The sequence below is a fragment of the Salvia splendens genome, chromosome 1 (assembly GCF_004379255.2).
Source record: "Salvia splendens isolate huo1 chromosome 1, SspV2, whole genome shotgun sequence".
In the NCBI taxonomy this organism is placed as follows: Eukaryota; Viridiplantae; Streptophyta; class Magnoliopsida; order Lamiales; family Lamiaceae; genus Salvia; species Salvia splendens.
The window spans coordinates 5,105,009-5,124,821 of record NC_056032.1 but is presented as its reverse complement, the minus strand read 5'-3'; the positions used below and the strand labels follow the sequence as shown (position 1 = coordinate 5,124,821).

General features: G+C 40.7%; 2 protein-coding genes across 3 annotated transcripts; both read left to right on the top strand.

Moving 5' to 3' along the window:
* The first annotated feature begins 786 nt into the window (after positions 1–786).
* On the top strand, positions 787–10,603 carry LOC121794484 (UDP-galactose/UDP-glucose transporter 4-like). Its single transcript, XM_042192664.1, has 7 exons — positions 787–1,251; positions 9,162–9,190; positions 9,263–9,464; positions 9,552–9,794; positions 9,872–9,973; positions 10,050–10,157; positions 10,238–10,603. The coding sequence occupies exons 1-7, from the start codon at positions 1,126–1,128 to the stop codon at positions 10,505–10,507; spliced, it is 1,080 nt and encodes a 359-aa protein (XP_042048598.1). The 5' UTR covers positions 787–1,125; the 3' UTR covers positions 10,508–10,603.
* Positions 10,604–12,354: 1,751 nt separating this feature from the next.
* LOC121809556 (zinc finger CCCH domain-containing protein 48-like) lies at positions 12,355–18,415 on the top strand. Of its 2 annotated transcripts, none has more exons than XM_042210264.1 (8): positions 12,355–12,509; positions 16,076–16,621; positions 16,785–16,970; positions 17,094–17,195; positions 17,344–17,490; positions 17,613–17,792; positions 17,903–18,000; positions 18,084–18,415. In XM_042210264.1, the coding sequence occupies exons 1-8, from the start codon at positions 12,504–12,506 to the stop codon at positions 18,271–18,273; spliced, it is 1,455 nt and encodes a 484-aa protein (XP_042066198.1). In that variant the 5' UTR covers positions 12,355–12,503; the 3' UTR covers positions 18,274–18,415. The 2 variants fall into 2 exon arrangements, with proteins under 2 accessions (XP_042066198.1, XP_042066206.1); XM_042210272.1 differs by lacking the exon at positions 12,355–12,509 and adding an exon at positions 15,185–15,277.
* Positions 18,416–19,813: the final 1,398 nt, after the last annotated feature.

The following is a 19,813-nucleotide window of genomic DNA, read 5'->3' as shown; positions in this document are numbered from 1 at the left end:
CCTCGTCGTGGCTCTTTGCGCCATTCTAACGGCTAGCTTACGGCTAGCTTCACACGCGCCGCCGTCGGCCCCCGAGATCAAAGCCTTACTCTCCTTCAAGCAGAATCTGCACGATCCACGCGGCGCATTGGGCTGATGGGACGCCTCCACTCCCGCCACCCCCTGTGATTGGCGTGGCAATGGATGCTCCGCTGGCAGAGTCGTCGAGCTCCGCCTGCCGCGCCTCCAGCTCAGCGGCATCCTCTCTGACCGTCTTGCTGGTCTCTCCTAGCTCCAGAGGCTGAGGGATTAGATGGTGACGACGGTGGCGGGGGCGATGAGGGGGAATCGGGAGGCTGAGATGGAGGAGATGCGGGAGGGAGGAGGAGGGAGGAAGGGGTTATTTTTTATTTATAATAGACGGATCAGTTTCTCCCAGTTAGTGACGGATTAGTGACAGATTTGTGACTCGGTAATTAAAACGTAAAAAATTTGACGAAACCGTCTAAAATGGACCAAATATGATCCGATTTCAAATGTGAGGGACCGAATAATTCAAAAGATAATGTTTTGGACCAAAATAAAAAAAAACAATATGTTAAGGATCAAATTGAGACTTTAGTCTTAACTTATTGATTGATACTCCACGCTAGAACTTCTTTTTTTTTCAATAGTTAAATGTGGATAGTTATTTAAGATTTATTCTAATTGCCGTAGAGGATACGTTGAATTAATATCTTCCCATTAAGTACTACTACTCCTAATTCAGCCCAAAAGTCAATTAGCAAGAACACTGTTGATGCGCATCATGAATTAATGAAGAGGAAGATCCGCGGTGGGGCTACGCAAAAACACTGTTGATGCGGTGGTGACGCGTACACCTAATTTAATTCCCCTGCATAAAATACTCAACCCTTTGCGCTTTTCTCTCTCTTGATTGAAACGCTCATGACATTTCCCCGTCCAGGAACCGATACGTTAGCCTTAAATTCTGTGTTTCCGATCCTCACTCACATAGTCAACATGCTAATACGTTGAATTCACTCAATCCTAAACTGCGCACTTCAAATTCTCAAGCACATGTGCCCACCCATTTCCAAGGCTTTTCGTTTTGAGTACTAAAAAACCTTTCTTGAGAGAGAGAAGATGAAGAATGAAGAGCAGGCTCGTTCCCTCTTTGGAATTTCGCTGACGGAGAGGCCCAGATGGCATCAGTTCCTCATTTGCTCAACTGGGTTTTTCTTTGGTTACCTTGTTAATGGGATCTGTGAGGTAAATTCCCAATTTTTGTAACGTGTTTGTTTCTCTGTTTTTAGTAGTACTCCATTTGTTGTTAAAAGGGTTATGTAGTGGGTTCTGTTGAATATTAAGGCGGCTGCGTATTTTGATCGCCACTCAATTCCTTTTTTCGGAGGAAGGTGGTTTTGATTTGCGTAATTGTGATGATTACTCATATGATTTCTTTTGATAAAGCTCTCTGCTTTTGGGTTGTGATGGGGTACGTACTAAACAAGCCCAATAGCAGTGACAGCTCGGCCAGCCCAAAGCCCAAGAGTTCAGTTCGGCATTACCAAAGAGTTCGGCCTCAGCCTACAGCTCGGTAAAAGCCAACCAATCAAGCTCTGCTCTCAGGTCGGCATCAAGCTCTACTCTCAGATCGGCAACCAAAGCAGTTCGGTCTCGGTATTCGACCGAACAAGGAGTTAGTGGACCCATACCGGATGTCCAACACACCCACTACCACGTGATGTCAGTTCAGGCCACGATCGTAGGCCATGACCTACGCTTCACCCACGATCTTAGGCCATAACCTACACGACATCCACGACTTAGGGTGGTGACGCAAGCCATGATCTGAGTTCATTATATAAATAGAACTTAGATCTGATAGAAGAGGTTAGAATCTCTCTAGAGAATTAATCATATAGCAAGTCTGTGTTGTAAGCTGTAATTCGCAGATCAAGCAATACAAACCTGCCCCCATTTCTCCCCGTGGACGTAGATTTACCTCAGTAAATCGAACCACGTAAAATTCTCTGCGTCATAATCTTCATTCTCTACCAGCATTTATTAACATCAATAATTCGCGGAATCATCACTGGCGCCGTCTGTGGGAAACGAAGAACCAAATTTGTGATAAAGCGAATTTTTGACCGTTTTTTCAACCCAAAAAATGCATACCAGATCGCAGAGTACCCGTATTCCTGCCCGTGAGAACCAGGAGGAAGCCAATCCATCCCATAGGTCTGGAAAACAGCCTAGGGATAAATCCACCACCAGTTCTCATGGCGAAGGAACAAGCCGCTCCAAAAGCCGTCACACCGAGTCTTCCCAGCAGCCCGATTTGAACGAGGCTGTCAAGCTGTTTTTGGCTGAAAAGCAGGAGGAATTCTTAACCTTCCTGCAGAGAAGCCAAAAGCAGCCGGAGGCGAAAACGGCGGATTCTCTCTCTCCCTCCATACGAGACAGTCACTACCGCAGTAGTATCATGTCTTCCAGAAGAAAGAATCCTCGGTACCGGAATCACAGGAGAACTCCAACTCCTCCATACCGAAGAGATGTCGGGTTCGCCATGTACGGAGCATTGAAGACTCCGTTCTCGGACGATATTACCCGAACTTCCCTACCACAGAACTACCGAACTCCGTCGATAACCTATGACGGACTCGTGGATCCTCGTGATTTCTTGGGACGCTATCAATATAACATGGCGAACCAGGGTCTCAACGAGGTCCACATGTGCAAGCTGTTTCCCGAGCTGCTAATCGGGAACGCAAGAAGGTGGTTCGATAGCCTCCCTCAAGGCAGCATTAGATCCTACCGAGATCTAATGGATGCTTTCCACAGGAGGTTCTTTCAGAAAGCGGAAGCCAGAAGCACTTCGGCTCAGCTGCTTTCTATACGTCAAGGTCGCGACGAAAAGATCAGCGATTTTATGACGAGATTCCACAAGGAATGCCTACAAGTAGATAATCTCAATGATCTACTTGTCATTTCGGCATTCCAAAATGGAATCCTGCCCGGAGCTCTCTACAGAAAGCTCGTGGAGTGCGGTCCGCAAACAGCTCAAGAGATGTGGGACATTGCGGACAAGTTTTCTCGTGCCGATGAGGCAGACCGTCGAAAACGGTCTTTAGACAGCTCATCCAGAGAAGACAAAAAGAAGCCCGGTCATAGCGATCAGAGGCATCCTCGCCGAACACCTTCTCCACTAAAGGAGAGATAGCGGTCATCCGAGGTGATCGAAAAAGAGCAAGTGTGTTCGCAGATTGCGCTTAAAAGTGCCGAGCAATCAGTTCGGCACCATCAAGCATAGCAATCACAGCAGCCGGAATCAGAGGCCGGCGAAATGACCGAAGTCACACCGGAGCCGAACTCGATGGTGTACGGCACTGAAGCCGTGATTCGGTTGAGATCGGCATATCCAGTCCCCGAACTCAATTTCTCCTCAGAAATGAATGGTGACGGACTGAGAGCCGAACTAGATCTTGCCGAAGAAAGAAGAGAATTGGCCTGCCTAAAAGCAGCCAAGTACAAGGAGCAAGTAGCCCGGTATTACAACCAAAGGGTGAAGAAGCTGCAATTTCAAGTGGGAGATCTCGTCTTGAGAAACAACGAAGTAAGCCGAGCAGAAAAGCTGGGCGAACTCGAGCCCACATAGGAAGGTCCATATCGGGTGTCAGAAGTCCTCGGCAAAGGGTCTTACAAATTGACTCACGCGTCAGGAGCACAAGTACCCCGAACATGGTACGTTTCCAACCTCAAAAAGTTCCATTTGTAAGAGACAGTCCGGTCAGTCAGTCTTATGTGTTTTCTTTGTTTTTTACTTGTTCTTGTCTCTACGTGCGTTGTGTCTGTGTGAGTGTCGTCTCTTACAAATAAAACTGAGGTATCTCGTTCTTCAAAGGCTGATCCCCTTTTTAGAACATACAAGCCAACGATTGTGCGTCAAAGCTTCTAAAGAGGATACAAGACCACAATTCAGCTTAAACAAGCAGTTCGTCTGAAACGAGCTGCAACAAGCCCACGATTGTGTGTCAAAGCTTCTAAAGAGGATACAAGACCACAATTCAGCTTAAACAAGCAGTTCGTCTGAAACGAGCTGCAACAAGCCCACGATTGTGTGTCAAAGCTTCTAAAGAGGATACAAGACCACAATTCTGCTTAAGAATCAAGCACTTCGTCTGAAACGAACTGCAACAAAAGTCCGATTCTCGCGATAAAACTTGCCTGAATTAGGACAAGGGAAAGTCCAATCCACGCGATAAACCTCGCCGAATTAGGACGACCAAGTTCGGTCAAAGCAGTTTACCTCATAAGACCGAGGACGACCATGTCTAGTCAAAGAGGTTTACTGCATAAGACCACTTCGGTTAACTGGGAAAGTCCGATCCACGCGATAAAACTCGCCGAATTAGGACAAGGGAAAGTTCGATCCCAGCGACAAAAATCGCCAAATTAGAACAGACCAAAGACGAGTCCGGTCAAAAGATGTTTATTTCATCAGACCAAAGACAAGTCCGGTCGAAGATGTTTATTTCATCAGACCATAGACAAGTCCGGTCAAAAGATGTTTATTTCATCAGACCAAAGACAAGTCCGGTCAAAGATGTTTATTTCATCAGACCAAAGACGAGTCCGGTCAAAGATGTTTATTTCATCAGACCATAGACGAGTCCGGTCAAAGATGTTTATTTCATCAGACCAAAGACAAGTCCGGTCAAAGATGTTTATTTCATCAGACCAAAGACGAGTCCGGTCAAAGATGTTTATTTCATCAGACCAAAGACGAGTCCGGTCAAAGATGTTTATTTCATCAGACCAAAGACGAGTCCGGTCAAAGATGTTTATTTCATCAGACCAAAGACGAGTCCGGTCAAAGATGTTTATTTCATCAGACCAAGGACCAAGTCCGGTCAAAGAAGTTTACTTCATAAGACCGAGGACAAGTACGATGAAATTTTTTCGCTAAGCTGTAAATACAGTGTTAGAAGCGAAAACAAAATTTCATTTATCAAATCTTGTTCGGCATACAACTCCGCTACCCTACAAAATGGCGTTACGCTATTACAAAGGACTATTCTACTGTCCAGGGTTGCTGAAGTTAAGCCACCTATCTGCAAAATCCTCTGGAAGCCGAGTTCGGTTGTTCCGAGCAGATGAAGAATAAGCAGGTCGACGAGATGCTATCCTCGACCCAACGCCTCTTCCCCGAGCCCGAGAAGTCCTAACACCTCGGCGATGAAGAGTCTCTGCAATAAGCATCTGCTGATCTTGCTCGCTCATAGTCACAACTCCTCGGCGAATTTCAGTCCGTCCCCGTCTTGACGATTCCGGTTGCTCCTGAGCCCGTTCTCGTCTTGACGTTTCCGGCTGTTCCGGAGTTCGTTGTTGGCTGGGAGTAGGATTTTGAACAAGGGAACCAGAGGTTTGATCTGGAGTGCGAGCATCTGTTGGCGCGATATGCCGGAGGAATCTCTCAATTGAGGGACGCCGGGCAAGAACAATGTCATACCGAGAAGCCCAGCGCCGCAATGATTTCACGACTTGTTGGCAAGCCGAGCTCTCCAGCGCATTGTTCCTCCGGAGTACATTATACTCCTCCCACAGTTCGTCAACTCGTTCCTGAACCTCTGATATGGTCATTCCCCCGCGCACACGGATGTAATCCTCATACGCAGTCCTCTCAGCAATGGCCGTATTCAGCTCGGCCTCCAGATCTTTCTTATCGGACTCTAAGTCCTTGATATCGGCCTCCAGCTTCACTAAACGAGCCAGAAGCTCGTCATTCTTCGTCTGATCGGCTATAGCTCTTCTCTCAGCTTCGTCCAAAGCCGAAGAGTACAGCCGTTTCCAGTGAAGTATCTCCATCTCCTTGGGTACAAAGCAGCTATATCAGTTCGGCAGCTATACCGAGCAGATAGTAAAATACAACAGGAATAAAGGCGAGTACGAAAAGCTATACGAAGACAAATGTAGAGAATTTTTCATTCACAAGGAAAATTTTTTACACTAGGGCTTCAAGGCCATTTTACAAGGAAGAAACTAGACTAAGAGAAGGGAGACGAAATCATACTCCGCCTGCTTCGTCTCCGGCTCCTCGGTCTGGTACAGCTTCCTTCTCCTGGGCTACCTCAGCCTCGGCCTCGCCTCCTGCCGGCCTCGCCTCCGCCTCCTGATCGGCCTCCTTCTCCGGATGCCCGGCCTGATCGACTTCGGCCTCCCGCTCCAGCGGCTCGGCCTCACCCTCTCCGTTGTAAGTCGAAGCGGGTGAAACGGGTCCCACGGAGGCAAAGATAGCCTCCAGGTTCTCGTCCCGATCAGCTCGACAACTCCGGACTCGGTCTGCAGAAAGCAGGACCGAAGATGAAGCGAGCTCCTCAAGGAGCGGCAGATTCTGAAGCCGAGCTGCTATCTCTCGGCTGTACAGAGGCAGCACGACGTCGGCCCCCTGCTCGCCCTTATCGGCAATTAGCCTTACCAGACTACCGACAAAGGCCGAGAACTGGCTGCTCAAAAAGAGTTTCTCCGTGTAAACACGGAGACCCTCTCCTTGGGCAACCACGGCGGCAGCATCGCTCCGCTTCGCCTGCTCTCGCTGGATGACGAGCTGGTTTTTGGCAAACTGAGCTTCATCCTGGGCCGAAATCCTAGCAGCTCTGGCCTTCTCAAATTTAGCCTCAGCCTGTTCGGCCCGATGACAAGCAGCCGCCAACTTCCTCTGCATCTCGGCATAGTCATTGGACGCTTTGGAAAGTTCGACGGCGACGAGCTTGGAAAGCATATCGTTCCTCTGAAAATGGATAAGGAAAAAAGTCAACAGAGGGCACCAAAAATACAGGACAGAAGCCAGGCCAAAGAATCAAGAAGACAATTCACCTCGGCGAAGTCCGTGGGCCATAAAAATGGCTCACAGATATGCTCCGAAGGAGGCGCCAAGACCACGTCTTTCTCTGGCGCTCTCGGGGGCTTCTGGGTCCTCCCCTTCCTACTTGCCGAAGTCGACTCCGGCTTCTTTGGACCCGAAGAGGTCTTTTGCCTCTTCGGATTCTTCTCGGCATCAGGCGCCGAGCTGGTAGCCTTCTCTTTCTCCGGCTCCTCAAGCTCGGAGGACTTTCGGATAGCCTTATTCAGCATGAACACTGCCAAAAAGCAAGAAAACAAGGTTAGTTTTCTTCGTTAAAGCAGTAGAGCATAAAGATAAAGAGAAATCCTCACCCTCGGCCTCTTCGTCCGAAGACGAGATATTGAACACGAGGTCGCCCTTGACGAGCTCAGTTTCCGAATACTGTTTCCTAATCATAGGAATCTTATTGAGCTCGCCCTCAAGCTCGGCCAACGGTTCTAACCGAGGATGGGGAATCACGGACTTCGGCCTTCTCCAAGGAAAGCCCGGAGCCGAAGTCCTATTATAAAAAAAGAAACGGTTTTGCCATTTCGGCCACTTGGTTTTGCAGAAGGCCCTAAAAGGCTGTAAGGGGATCAAGTAAAACCAAGATCCCTTCCTTTTAAACTGGAAAAAATTAAGGATTGCCCTCAGAGACAGATCCTTATCTAGCCTACGCAGTTCGGCAGCAAAAGCCGATAAGTGCCTCCAAGAGTTCGGAGTCACCTGACCTAAAGGGAGTTGAAAAAAATCAAGAAGCTCTACAAAAGGTGGGGGAAGAGGAAAACGAAGCCCGCATTCTAAGCAGGCTTCGTAAACGGTGGCATAACCCTCCGGCGGGTCGTTAGCCCTATGATCATCGTCGGGAACCACCGCCTTCCCCCCAGGTAAAAAATATTTCTCGTGAAGGGATATCACAGTATCCTTACTCAAGATACTGTGAAAATACTCTACGGTCTTCTCCCCGGATTCTTTCCGGCTAGAAGACCCCTTATCCCCTTTCCTACCGCTACCCGACACCGAAGAAGAAGAAGAAGACATTTTTCTTACTCTTTGAAAGTTTGAAGAAATCCTGAGGAAATTTTTGAAAGCGGAAGGAAATTTTTCACGCAAAAGATAGAGAGTGCAGAAGAAGCCAATAGCAAAGGTGTTCAAATGATGAAGAAAGGCGGTATTTATCAGATTTGGAAAAGATTTCAAATCATCGCACCGTTTCATATCCCACCTTTTCAGGATTCGACGGCCGGATTTTACTGTCGCATTTAATGCCGCATTTAATGCAGTCACGCGCAGGGCACGTCCCCTGACTTCAGCCTCCCCCGTCCCCTTTTGCAGAATGCCGAAGTGACTCGCTTCGCCGAAGTGATTCACTTCGCTTTTCGGGGGGGGTAGTGATGGGGTACGTACTAAACAAGCCCAATAGCAGTGACAGCTCGGCCAGCCCAAAGCCCAAGAGTTCAGTTCGGCATTACCAAAGAGTTCGGCCTCAGCCTACAGCTCGGTAAAAGCCAACCAATCAAGCTCTGCTCTCAGGTCGGCATCAAGCTCTACTCTCAGATCGGCAACCAAAGCAGTTCGGTCTCGGTATTCGACCGAACAAGGAGTTAGTGGACCCATACCGGATGTCCAACACACCCACTACCACGTGATGTCAGTTCAGGCCACGATCGTAGGCCATGACCTACGCTTCACCCACGATCTTAGGCCATAACCTACACGACATCCACGACTTAGGGTGGTGACGCAAGCCATGATCTGAGTTCATTATATAAATAGAACTTAGATCTGATAGAAGAGGTTAGAATCTCTCTAGAGAATTAATCATATAGCAAGTCTGTGTTGTAAGCTGTAATTCGCAGATCAAGCAATACAAACCTGCCCCCATTTCTCCCCGTGGACGTAGATTTACCTCAGTAAATCGAACCACGTAAAATTCTCTGCGTCATAATCTTCATTCTCTACCAGCATTTATTAACATCAATAATTCGCGGAATCATCAGGTTGTTTGTTTCCTCCACCGCTTACGCTTTTGTGGTGTTAATATTGTCTTGTTCGTCAACTGTTCTCGTGTGTGTGACAGAGAGAGAGTTGTTTACTCCACGTTGAATCACAGATCACACTCGTTCTGTTTCAGAAAACTCACAGATCGTCTTAACTCTTAATCACCTTTGTTACTGTTTGTTCTTATTCTCATGAATTTACCATTTACTACACATGGATTCAATCTTTGACTCATTAGTCCCTCTCACTGTGTGTGTGTTGTTAAACACTGACAAATTTATCATGAAAATTTCAGGAATATGTGTATAACAGACTTCAGTTCAGGTAACACTTGACTTAATCCACCCCTTAATTATAAAAGAAATTTGCAATAATGTTGGTGTTATTTCCTTACAGTTATGGATGGTACTTCACCTTTGTGCAAGGATGGGTGTACATTTTGCTGATATATATCCAAGGATTCACCACCAAGCAAATGGTGAATCCATGGAAGAGTTATGTCAAGCTCTCTGCTGTGCTCATGGGTTCCAATGGCCTCACCAAGGGCTCCTTGGCCTTCCTCAACTATCCCGCGCAGATCATGTTCAAATCCACCAAGGTCCCCCCGTTTTCTCATCCATATCCTGCTTTTTGCCTTATGGTTTGAACTTGCTATATTGATACTGTGTTGTTTGGATATCATCAGGTTCTCCCGGTGATGGTGATGGGGGCCTTTATTCCTGACCTGAGACGGAAATACCCTCCTCACGAGTACATATCTGCTGTGCTCTTGGTTGTCGGGTTGATTCTGTTCACCCTGGCAGACGCCCAAACGTCTCCCAATTTCAGCGTGATAGGCGTGATGATGGTGTCCGGGGCGCTGATTATGGATGCTTTCTTGGGGAATCTGCAGGAAGCTATCTTCACCATGAATCCTGAGACGACACAGGTGTGAATGAGAAAGAGTTAGCACATGTGATTATATAGTTGTGTATTTATATGAATATGGCTGTGTGGTTTCCACAGACGGAGATGCTCTTCTGCTCCACGCTCGTGGGGATGCCCTTCTTGATCCCACCAATGTTGCTCACAGGAGAACTTTTCACGGCTTGGGATTCTTGCTCAAAGGTATATACACATATATGAAGAAAACTCTACTAATTTGTTGATTTATGACATGATTGATCATCATGTTTCTGTGCAGCATCCCTATGTTTACGGAGTTCTGATCTTCGAAGCCATGGCCACCTTCATCGGGCAGGTCTCGGTCCTCTCCCTCATAGCCCTGTTCGGGGCAGCCACCACAGCGATGGTATGTAATCCGATCAAAAATGTGTTAGAGAGATAAAACATCCCTGATAAATGTCTGGCCTTCTTCTTTTGCAACGACAGGTGACGACTGCGAGGAAAGCGGTGACGTTGTTGCTGTCCTACATGATATTCACAAAGCCTTTGACAGAGCAACATGGGAGTGGACTGCTGCTGATAACAATGGGGATTGTGTTGAAGATGCTGCCGGAGAACAAGCCGTCTTCAAAGAGGGCCTCGAATCCAAAGGCGAAGGTTGAAATGGAGTCCCGAGACGGGGAAGAAGAAGACGAGAGCAGCAGCAGGGCTCAGATAGGAATCGAGGAAGATGAGGAAAAGAGACCCTTGGTTTAAATGAGTTTAGTGATGATATTTAGATTTCGATGGCTTTTACCATGTAATGTAGTCTTAAAACTCTTCATTTAATTGAATGTGTTATTAGTTATGATATTTTGACATATGGAGCCATCGATTAGTCACATTGAGATATCGATCAAAAGAACGATGATGTATTTAAGAGATACTCCATGTTTAAACAACAAAACTTGATTGGGGGTGCTGAAGCCCCCTCTAGCACCTCTGGCTGTAGAAGAGACGAAGATTAGATGCATATCTTTTATAAAGGGACTTAAATACGAGGCTGAGATAATAATATACGACTAAATAAATGCAGATACTGTATTGAGAAATTTCTAAACGAAAATAAATAGTACGGTAGAAACTTATTATAATTTGTCAATAAAATCGTACTGGAAAAAAAGTGGTAGATACATGTGAAATCACACGTGTGCGGACCACAAGTCTTGACCACCTTAGATCATCCACATCTATGGCCCGGGGCCAGGCCCCACGTCCTCTCCACCTTATCATTCTTCTCATTTTCTGCGTCAGGCCACAACTCCACAACTCTGGCCTAGGTCGGGCCATAAACATTAAATTACACTATTCACAAGTCATAACCATCATTAACTATTTTGTCGTAATATTAAAAACGTTGAGCAATTATAACACGGAAAATTCATTGTTCATTTGGGAAATTAAAAATTACAAACCCTAGAAATTAAAAATTAAAATTTTTTAAAAAAATTAAAAACAAAAAAAACACTTGTTCTTCCTTAAAATGTTGTGGAATGATATTTATAGAGCAAAGTTCAAATAAAAAAAAATTATATACAGCCTAGCCCTTGTGCCCACAACCAGTGGCGGATCCAGGAATTTATATTCGGGGGTGCGAGTCATATGATAAATCATTATATAATATACGCCCTCCTAATTGTATCTCGCTCATTTGGAGGATATTTCATTATATCGGTTCTTCTAATAGGATCATAATGAAGTTTTTCGATATCATAAATCAATTCTTCCTCAAGTAATGGCACACTAGCATCTGAAGGAGATACAATACCAATTGAATTTGAAGCCGGAGAGCTTGAAGGTGGAGAGCTTGAAAGTGGAGTGCTTGAAGCCGGAGAGCTTGAAGGTAGAGAGCTTGAAGCCGGAGAGCTTGAAGGTGGAGAGCTTGAAAGTGGAGTGCTTGAAGCCGGAGAGCTTGAAGGTAGAGAGCTTGAAGCCGGAGAGCTTGAACTATCATGAGTTTTTCTCCTTTTGGACATAAATTGTCGAAGATCGGATTGCTTTCTCATCACTTTTTATTTTATTTCCTGCACACGATGTCATTACAAAATTTGTCAAAATAAATATTGACCATTCAATTCTAATGTTGTGCATTCATGCTTAATAATCCAAACTAGGAGGAGACAGACCAAAGAGATTAGTTCTCCGCAAGATTTTATCTCAAACTCTATCTCAATTCATGTTAATCATCTCTGACATCATTTATTTCATCAATCAGGAACATCTAACCATAAAAACCATAATCCCTAAGATATATAAATTTTCAATATTCAAAAACAATTCAGTAAAGAAGAGCTAATTTGATAACCTTCCAATTTCGTGATTACTTTTACAAACCGTGAAATCAGTGATGAACTTGAGAATTTAAAAGAAATAAGGTATGGAGGTTTTGAGGAGGTGTGACTGTCGAACTTCAGGGAAAAAAAGGAATTGGAAAGAAAGAATGTATTTTCTTAAATTATAAAATTCCTATAACAAATTATTTTAAATATATAATATTACTAAAAAAAAAATTTTGGGGGTACACTCGTACCCCCATTGTCCCCTCTCCCTCCGCCACTGCCCACAACTCCAACAGACCTCCAAGCCAGGCCACAACAAGGCGTGACCATCGACTGCGGCTCGGACCCGACCTCGTCCATCTCCAATGCGCTGAGCTCCAGTCGGACTCCGGGTGCGGTCCATCTGAGCTTCCGACACGTGGTCATAGACTCAAATGCATGTATGTACAATATTAAAGTGAACAAAGTATGTGTAATTAATCTAACTTAGGGTTATTAAACTTTAAATTATGGTTTAGTAATTCCTAACTACGAGTCTACGATAAGTTGAAGCTTCGCTTCTTCAGACTTGTGGATTTTAAAATTGTCCACTGAATTTTAAGGTTTTTATTTGTTGGTTCATTATTTATTGATTGAAGGGAAGTTTTAAACTTTACTTATTTAGCCTTTTGAGTCTTGACCGCTTAATTAAAAGAGTTTAATTTAAGAGTGATGCTAAATGGCCATAATGTGGCTGGCCATAAAACCTGAAATATTAATAAAAATTCTACATTGAATGCTAATTTACTTGAAATTAGTTCATCTCAAAAGGATCAATTTTATGAGACAAATCTACCCTTATGGATAAATGTAGTACAATGAAGAGATTAAGTCATTAAATGATTTGAATCCTCTTGGAAATATAAAACTTTAAATACTTAACACCTTAATTCTTTCTTTTGTGTCGATTTCTTTTCAGTTTTTCTTTTTTACTTTAATTTATTGCTTTATACTATTGTTAATTTGTTATTTAGTTATATGTAAAATTACTTTTAAAATTAGAATATTCATGATGATAAAATTTGATAATTGGTAATTGTGTATTTAGATTCTCTTATGAAGGGAATAATTTAAAGTACATATTGTATTTAAAGTTAATATTTAAATAACTCATAAATAAAATAATAGGTGTAAACATTGTATTGTACAACCTATTTTATAAAATTAATTCAATTTTTTTGAGGAAAGACTGTAAATATCAAAAGTATTTATTTTTATATATAAATATTATTATTAAATATCTTTAAAATAAACTAAAATTTTGAATGGTTCATAAAAAAATTGTGACACGGACTATTGTGTAGTCCATAACAAAAAATATCGGTTGAAATCTTCAACAATCAGTTGAAATCATTAACTGAAATATGATCAATTGAAATTCATGATTGTTTAAAATAAAACCACAAATAAATAGAAACTCTCAGTTACTTAATTATTTTCAATTTAAATCCTCAACTGAAGATCATTTGAGATACTAAGTAGAAATCAACCAAAATTTCAATATCCCATAACATAAGCATGCAATTACGCCTTATGTATTTTTTTTCTAGTACGCACTCTTGGACTATGTCAGACAAATTTTAAGACATTTGGAAATCAAATCCTTAAGTTAAAAAATCATAACAATAATTGTTATTTAAAAAATTAATTTTTTTAATAAATTGTACCAATTAAATTGTCATTTGAAGCTACGTAATATTACATTTATAAAATAAGAATACGATAAGATGTTGCAAGCAAATAATATTCATTGTTATAAACAAACTCAATTAATATGATAATATATACAATTAATTCTCTGATATAATATTATATAATATAATATAAATTGAAATTCACAATTGTAAAATTTGAATAAACTATTAATGATATCTCACGTGAAAATATATTCGAATAAAATTTTCAAATTTCAATTAAATTGATGGTTTATCTTTAATGAATTTTTAAGTACTGAATTAATAAAAAGTATTGGTTATTGGATATTTTGATTCCTACATTAATCGGTCGGTTATCAACCGACAAATTAATGTAGGAGAAGCTGAATATAATTTGATTTTGATGATTAGAGGGTTGACAAAAATCTATAACCGATTAACCGGAATCAACGGAATAAGCAGACATCATTACAATATAACATAATAATGTAATAAAAATATTTACAAGCATCACTATACACAATACATTGAGACATATTACAGTTTATAATTAAATTATTTATAAAAATATAATGATCAAATACATTGAGACATATTACAGTTTATAATTAAATTATTTATAAAAATATAATGATCAATATAATAATTTGCAAACTTAAGTTGTGCCATTTACAAATACTAATAATAGAATTGTTAGATTATTCAACTTATTTGGGATCTCAATTGATATTGATTCAAATGATAACTTTCAAAGTTAATCTTAATTGTTCTTGAATTTAATAGAAAATTTTGATTTATATCTGATCCATTTAAATAAATACAAAATTTAATATTGAAATATTAATATAATACTCCATTATACTCCTCCTCCGTCCCATAGACAATGTCTACATTCATTTTTAGTTTGTCCAACTCATTTCTATTCTTGAAAATAAATCTCCTTCTCCTCATTAAAATATTTAACCACATTTTTTTTTTCTATTTACTACACCTAACAACTATTTCTATAATCTCGCGCTATTAAAAAATATGGACATCTTGATTGGGACGGGGGAGTACAATTTTTATAACTAATTAGTTATACACACGTAACACCTATATAAATTAAACGGTACGATCAGAGTGCCTAAATATAAATAAATTAGGCTAAACTAATGATTAAACTAAAAGTTATTTTATGTTGCCAACCACTCAAGCCATTCCCCGACATTTCCCATACTCTAATTGTTAATTTAATATTATTTTTATTGCAAAGGGTTATTTTGTAAACACACATAAACATTAAAGAGAGCTATTTAATTTATTATTTGTTTTTTATGTGTATTGACCAAAATATTCTAATATGGCCAGCTATAATGTGGCCACTTAGACTTACCCTTAATTTAATATTTTTAATTTGTTGGTGTTACCGTGTCTATATATTCATCTTGATACGATCAAACGACAGAATATTATACAATTCTAAAATCATTCAACGAAACCAGGTTTTGCAATATCAAAAAGAAAGAAACCAGGTTTGCTTTTTACCCGATCTGTCTGCGTATCGTTCTGAGTAATTTTCCGGCGCTTTTCCGTTGACGACTCATTCGTTTCGATCATGGCTTTACAAGACTCTTCAATCGTTGGATCGGCTTTGCCTGATTTATTTTTTGAGCGATTTAGGGTTTCGGAATTTAGGGGTTTCTTATTGCGCGCTCTGTTTGTTCGGATTAGTTAGTATTATCGATTCTTGTTTTCTTGTTTCTATTGATTCTTCGATGACGGTTAATTCTGTCTGGATTCATCGGACATTGGATATTGATTCAAGGGACGCGAATCGCGGAATTTAGGCTTCTTTAGGCGTGTATTTTATTTATCTCTTGAAGAAGAACGAGCGATCTACGGAATTCTAGGGTTTTAGATTGTCTACGGATAAGTTAGTTTTAGTTCCGTTCCTTTTAATTCTGGATTTAAGTAAATTATCGTCAAGGAGGTGGATGGAATCAAGAACAACGATCATGGGATTCGGTCTCAGCCACTGAACGCCGATTTCTGTGATTTTGTTCAAGACTAGAACTTCTCGAGTGCTCAATTAATCAATTCTGTGCACGAGTTCTCAGTATGAAATCTGCTCATCTCCCATGTGTTGAAGATTGTATCTCGGATTAGTGGACCTGATCCTCTGTTAGAGGGTTCCTGTTTATAATCTTTGTTTTTTTTGCATATGGATTATGGGTAACTTCAGTCTTCATAGTGGAAGCAGCAGGCAGTTTGGTTAGACTGCACCAAGTTGGGTCAATTTCTGATTGTTATGCGATTCTTTGTTCGTTTAGTATTCTGCAATGGCGATCACAACTGCAAGGAAAGAATCTGTCTTTGTCCGAGTTGGTGGAAAGCCTTTGAAGAACCAAGTTTGCATCTACTGGCTTGAAGGGAGATGCAACAGAAGCCCATGTAGGTACCTGCACAAAGAATCTCTGCCTTCAAAAACTCAGAGACAGCCACAGTTGGCACCACCTAACGCTGTTCCTTCCAAGCAACCCAAAAGTCGGACTTGGAAAAATCCTAACTTTGATGGCCCCCGGAGTAATAAAGCATGTGTATTCAACACTACAAAAAATTCTGGAAAGATTGTTCACGGAGATCAGGGAATGACCACTGGTATGGTTGGGAGTGATCGTGTTGCACAGTACCAACCGAAGGTTGTGACTGTTGTAAGAGACATACCAAAGAAAAGCATTATTCAAAAAGCCCAGCCAAAGCAATGCAAGTACTGGGTTACTGGCAATTGTGTCCACGGGGAAAAGTGCAAGGATTTGCACTCATGGTTCTGCGGTTCTGGATTTACAATGTTGGCAGTGTTAGAAGGGCATAAAAAGGTACTACTTCTTGAATACATATTGATATACATTGTTCAGAATTGTTGTTGATAGTGAGTTAAGTTACTTTTCTTATTCATCCAAATACCAGTTGGACGTGGACCTCTGTCTAGTGTCAAGTGTAGGTTTACTATGTACAATTAACCTTTATAATTTTTCTCAGGCCATAACTGGAATTTCACTCCCCTCTGTTGGTGACAAGCTATATTCGAGCAGTAAGGATGGGTCTGTTCGTGCATGGGACTGCAACAATGGTCAGGTTGTTGGTTCTGTGATGATCGGTGGTGATGTTGGGTGTTTAGTTGCTGAAGGCCCATGGCTGTTTGCTGGGTCGCAGAATGTTGTGAAGGTATGATTTGTTGGCATGGCCAGACTCACCATAGCCTGATAAACTGTGTCATTTTTAACAGTTGTCTCTTCTTGTTTACATAACTAAGGTGGGTTATTTCTGACTCTTTTGTTTGCATTTTAGGCATGGAACCTCCAAAATCAGACTGAGTTTTCTCTCAGTGAGGCAGTAGGATCAGTTTGCAGTATGATCATAGATGAGGATAAGTTGTTTGCTGGAATGGAGGTAATGCTTCCAATGTCCTTCACATGGTGTTATCTCCATTCTCTGAAACATGCACCCATTTTCACCTGTTAAATTGAGATTTTGACATCTTGTTTCCCTGTCAAGTTTTAAAGTGGATTCTCATTTTATTTACAATACACGGATGCAGGATGGTACCATATTGGTGTGGAAGTGGAATCCAGTGACCAATATTCCAGAACCAGCTGCAATGTTGAAGGGGCACGAAGGCGCTGTTTGTTCTCTTGTTGTTGGGGCTGGTAGGCTGTATTCGGGTTCGAGAGACTGCACTATCAAGGTAACATATTTCCTTTCTGGGACATTTCGGAACATACTGTAGTTATTTTAGGCTCAATGTGACATCCCAAATTCTATGAATGTTAAAATGTTACAACTTCTAAATGTTGAAATTATTTCTAGGCATGGGACCTGCAAAACTTGCAGTGCTTGCAGACTCTGTGTGGGCATACAAGAGACGTAACATCCGTCATCTGCTGGGATAACTATTTGTTATCGGCTTCTCTTGACAAAACATTAAAAGTTTGGGCTGCTACTGAAAGTGGGACGATAGAGGTCGTTCATGAGACTCGAGAAGATCATGTAAGTGGCCTTGTGTCGTCAATTAAGTTAAATATTCTCCAACTGCACTTGTTTGATCCTTGTATATACTTTGTAGACCAAGCTTTAACACATCATATAAACTGTTTCAGGAGCTCATGACTCTCTGTGGCATACACGATGCAGAAGTAAAACCTATTCTTCTATGCTCATTTAGTGACAGCACAGTCCGCCTCTACGACCTGCCTTCGTGAGTATCAGAAACCAAAGAAAATCTCTTATCTCGTCCTTTTGCAGCCACCATCTAATATTTTCTGTGTTTCTTGCTTCAAGATTCACGGAGAGGGGAAGGATATTTTCAAAACGGGCAGTTAAAGTGATTCGGATTGGCGTTAATGGACTATTTTTCACTGGTGATGGGACTGGAGAGGTGTCCATCTGGAGATTGCTTGGGACGCCCTCTGAAACAGCATCATGTCATGAGCCGAATCTCGTTCAGATCGGAGCGTGTTGGAGGCTGTGACTTCTCTTCTTAAATCTGCACTTCTTGGATTCGTGTTTTTGTACAGTCCAGCTATTGTCTGGAAGTTTAGTTGAGCAAAGGCCATTACTTTGTATCAACAATTATTTTGAATGTCAATATAATATTATTCATGTCTTGATCATTGCTTTGAATCGTCTAGATTGTTTTTCCAGTATTGGAGTGACATTAACTTTTGCTTCTGAAATACTAGTTTTTATACATATAACTAATAACCCTCTAAATTTCATTTCCTTCTCCATGGGCTTTAAAATTATTTAATTAAATTCATAAAATTACATTTTACAATGTACTTCACCTGAAAAGTCTTGTGAACTTTTAACGTGTACTCTAAATAAACGTCCATAAACTCAAATAATATTTCAATTTACAACTAATTAAAATATTTTATTTCCTTTTTTCATTTCTAAATGAGATTTCGTTTAAACACAACTAAATATCTTTTATAAAATCAAATAAGATTTTCTTACAAATATGACTTTTTAATAACAAATAAAACTTTAATTGCATAAAAACAAGTAAGCTTTTTCTAAAATAAAATAAGACATTTTAATACAACCCCAACTAAGACTTTATTTAGCGAGAACTATTATGCGTAATTAGAAGTCTTATTTTTGTAAAGAATAATTAAATCCAAGCAAAATCTCAATTACAAATTAAAATCCTTAATGTCTTATTTTACTACTCTGCACTTATTAGGAAATTTATGAAACGAGAAAGTCTGATTTGTACTCAGGGGCGGACACACGTGTAATGAGGGGAGGGCTTAAGCCCTCACCCAAAATTTCATTTTCTTAATTTTTCTACTTCTAAAATTTCTAAAAAATTTAAAAATGATCTTCAGCCCTTGCTAAGTTATTGCAGCAGACAACTAAATGATCTGAATTAGAAATGTAAAAAGGGCTGAATTGAATCAAGAAAACAAAACATACAGAGATAAAATGGAGCAAAAATGGTTGTATGTGATTGAGGAAGACGATGGCCCTCTTTTTTAAAAACACAAACGTGTATATTATTAGTATTAATAGTTTAATACTATTTTAATGCTTACGTCTGAATAGTGAAAACATTGACCGCCTTGAAATGAGGTGTTGTTCATTTATTGGTTCATGTTTTAGTACTTCTTAAATGTTAAATCTTTTTGCTTAAAACAAGATGTTTCTTTATTTTGTATGTGCCGTGTATTATTTTGTATTTAGGGAGTTGGACACAAAATTTTAATAAATGATAGGTTTCCACCTTTTCTTTCCTTTTTAATGGACACAAGAGAGATTATATATTTATATATTTATACTTCTTTTATTTCTTGTTTAGTTTGTCCATTAAAATTGATCACATTCTATATTTGAAAATAAATCTTTCTCTTCTCTCCTAATTAAAATATTCAACTATTTTTTCTTCTACTTATTCCACCTAATAATACTTCCTAAAAGCACATGCTACTCAAGAATGTGGACATCTTGAATGCGACAAAAGGAGTACTTTTTTTTATCTCTTAAATATAGAGATTTTGGGAGACTCT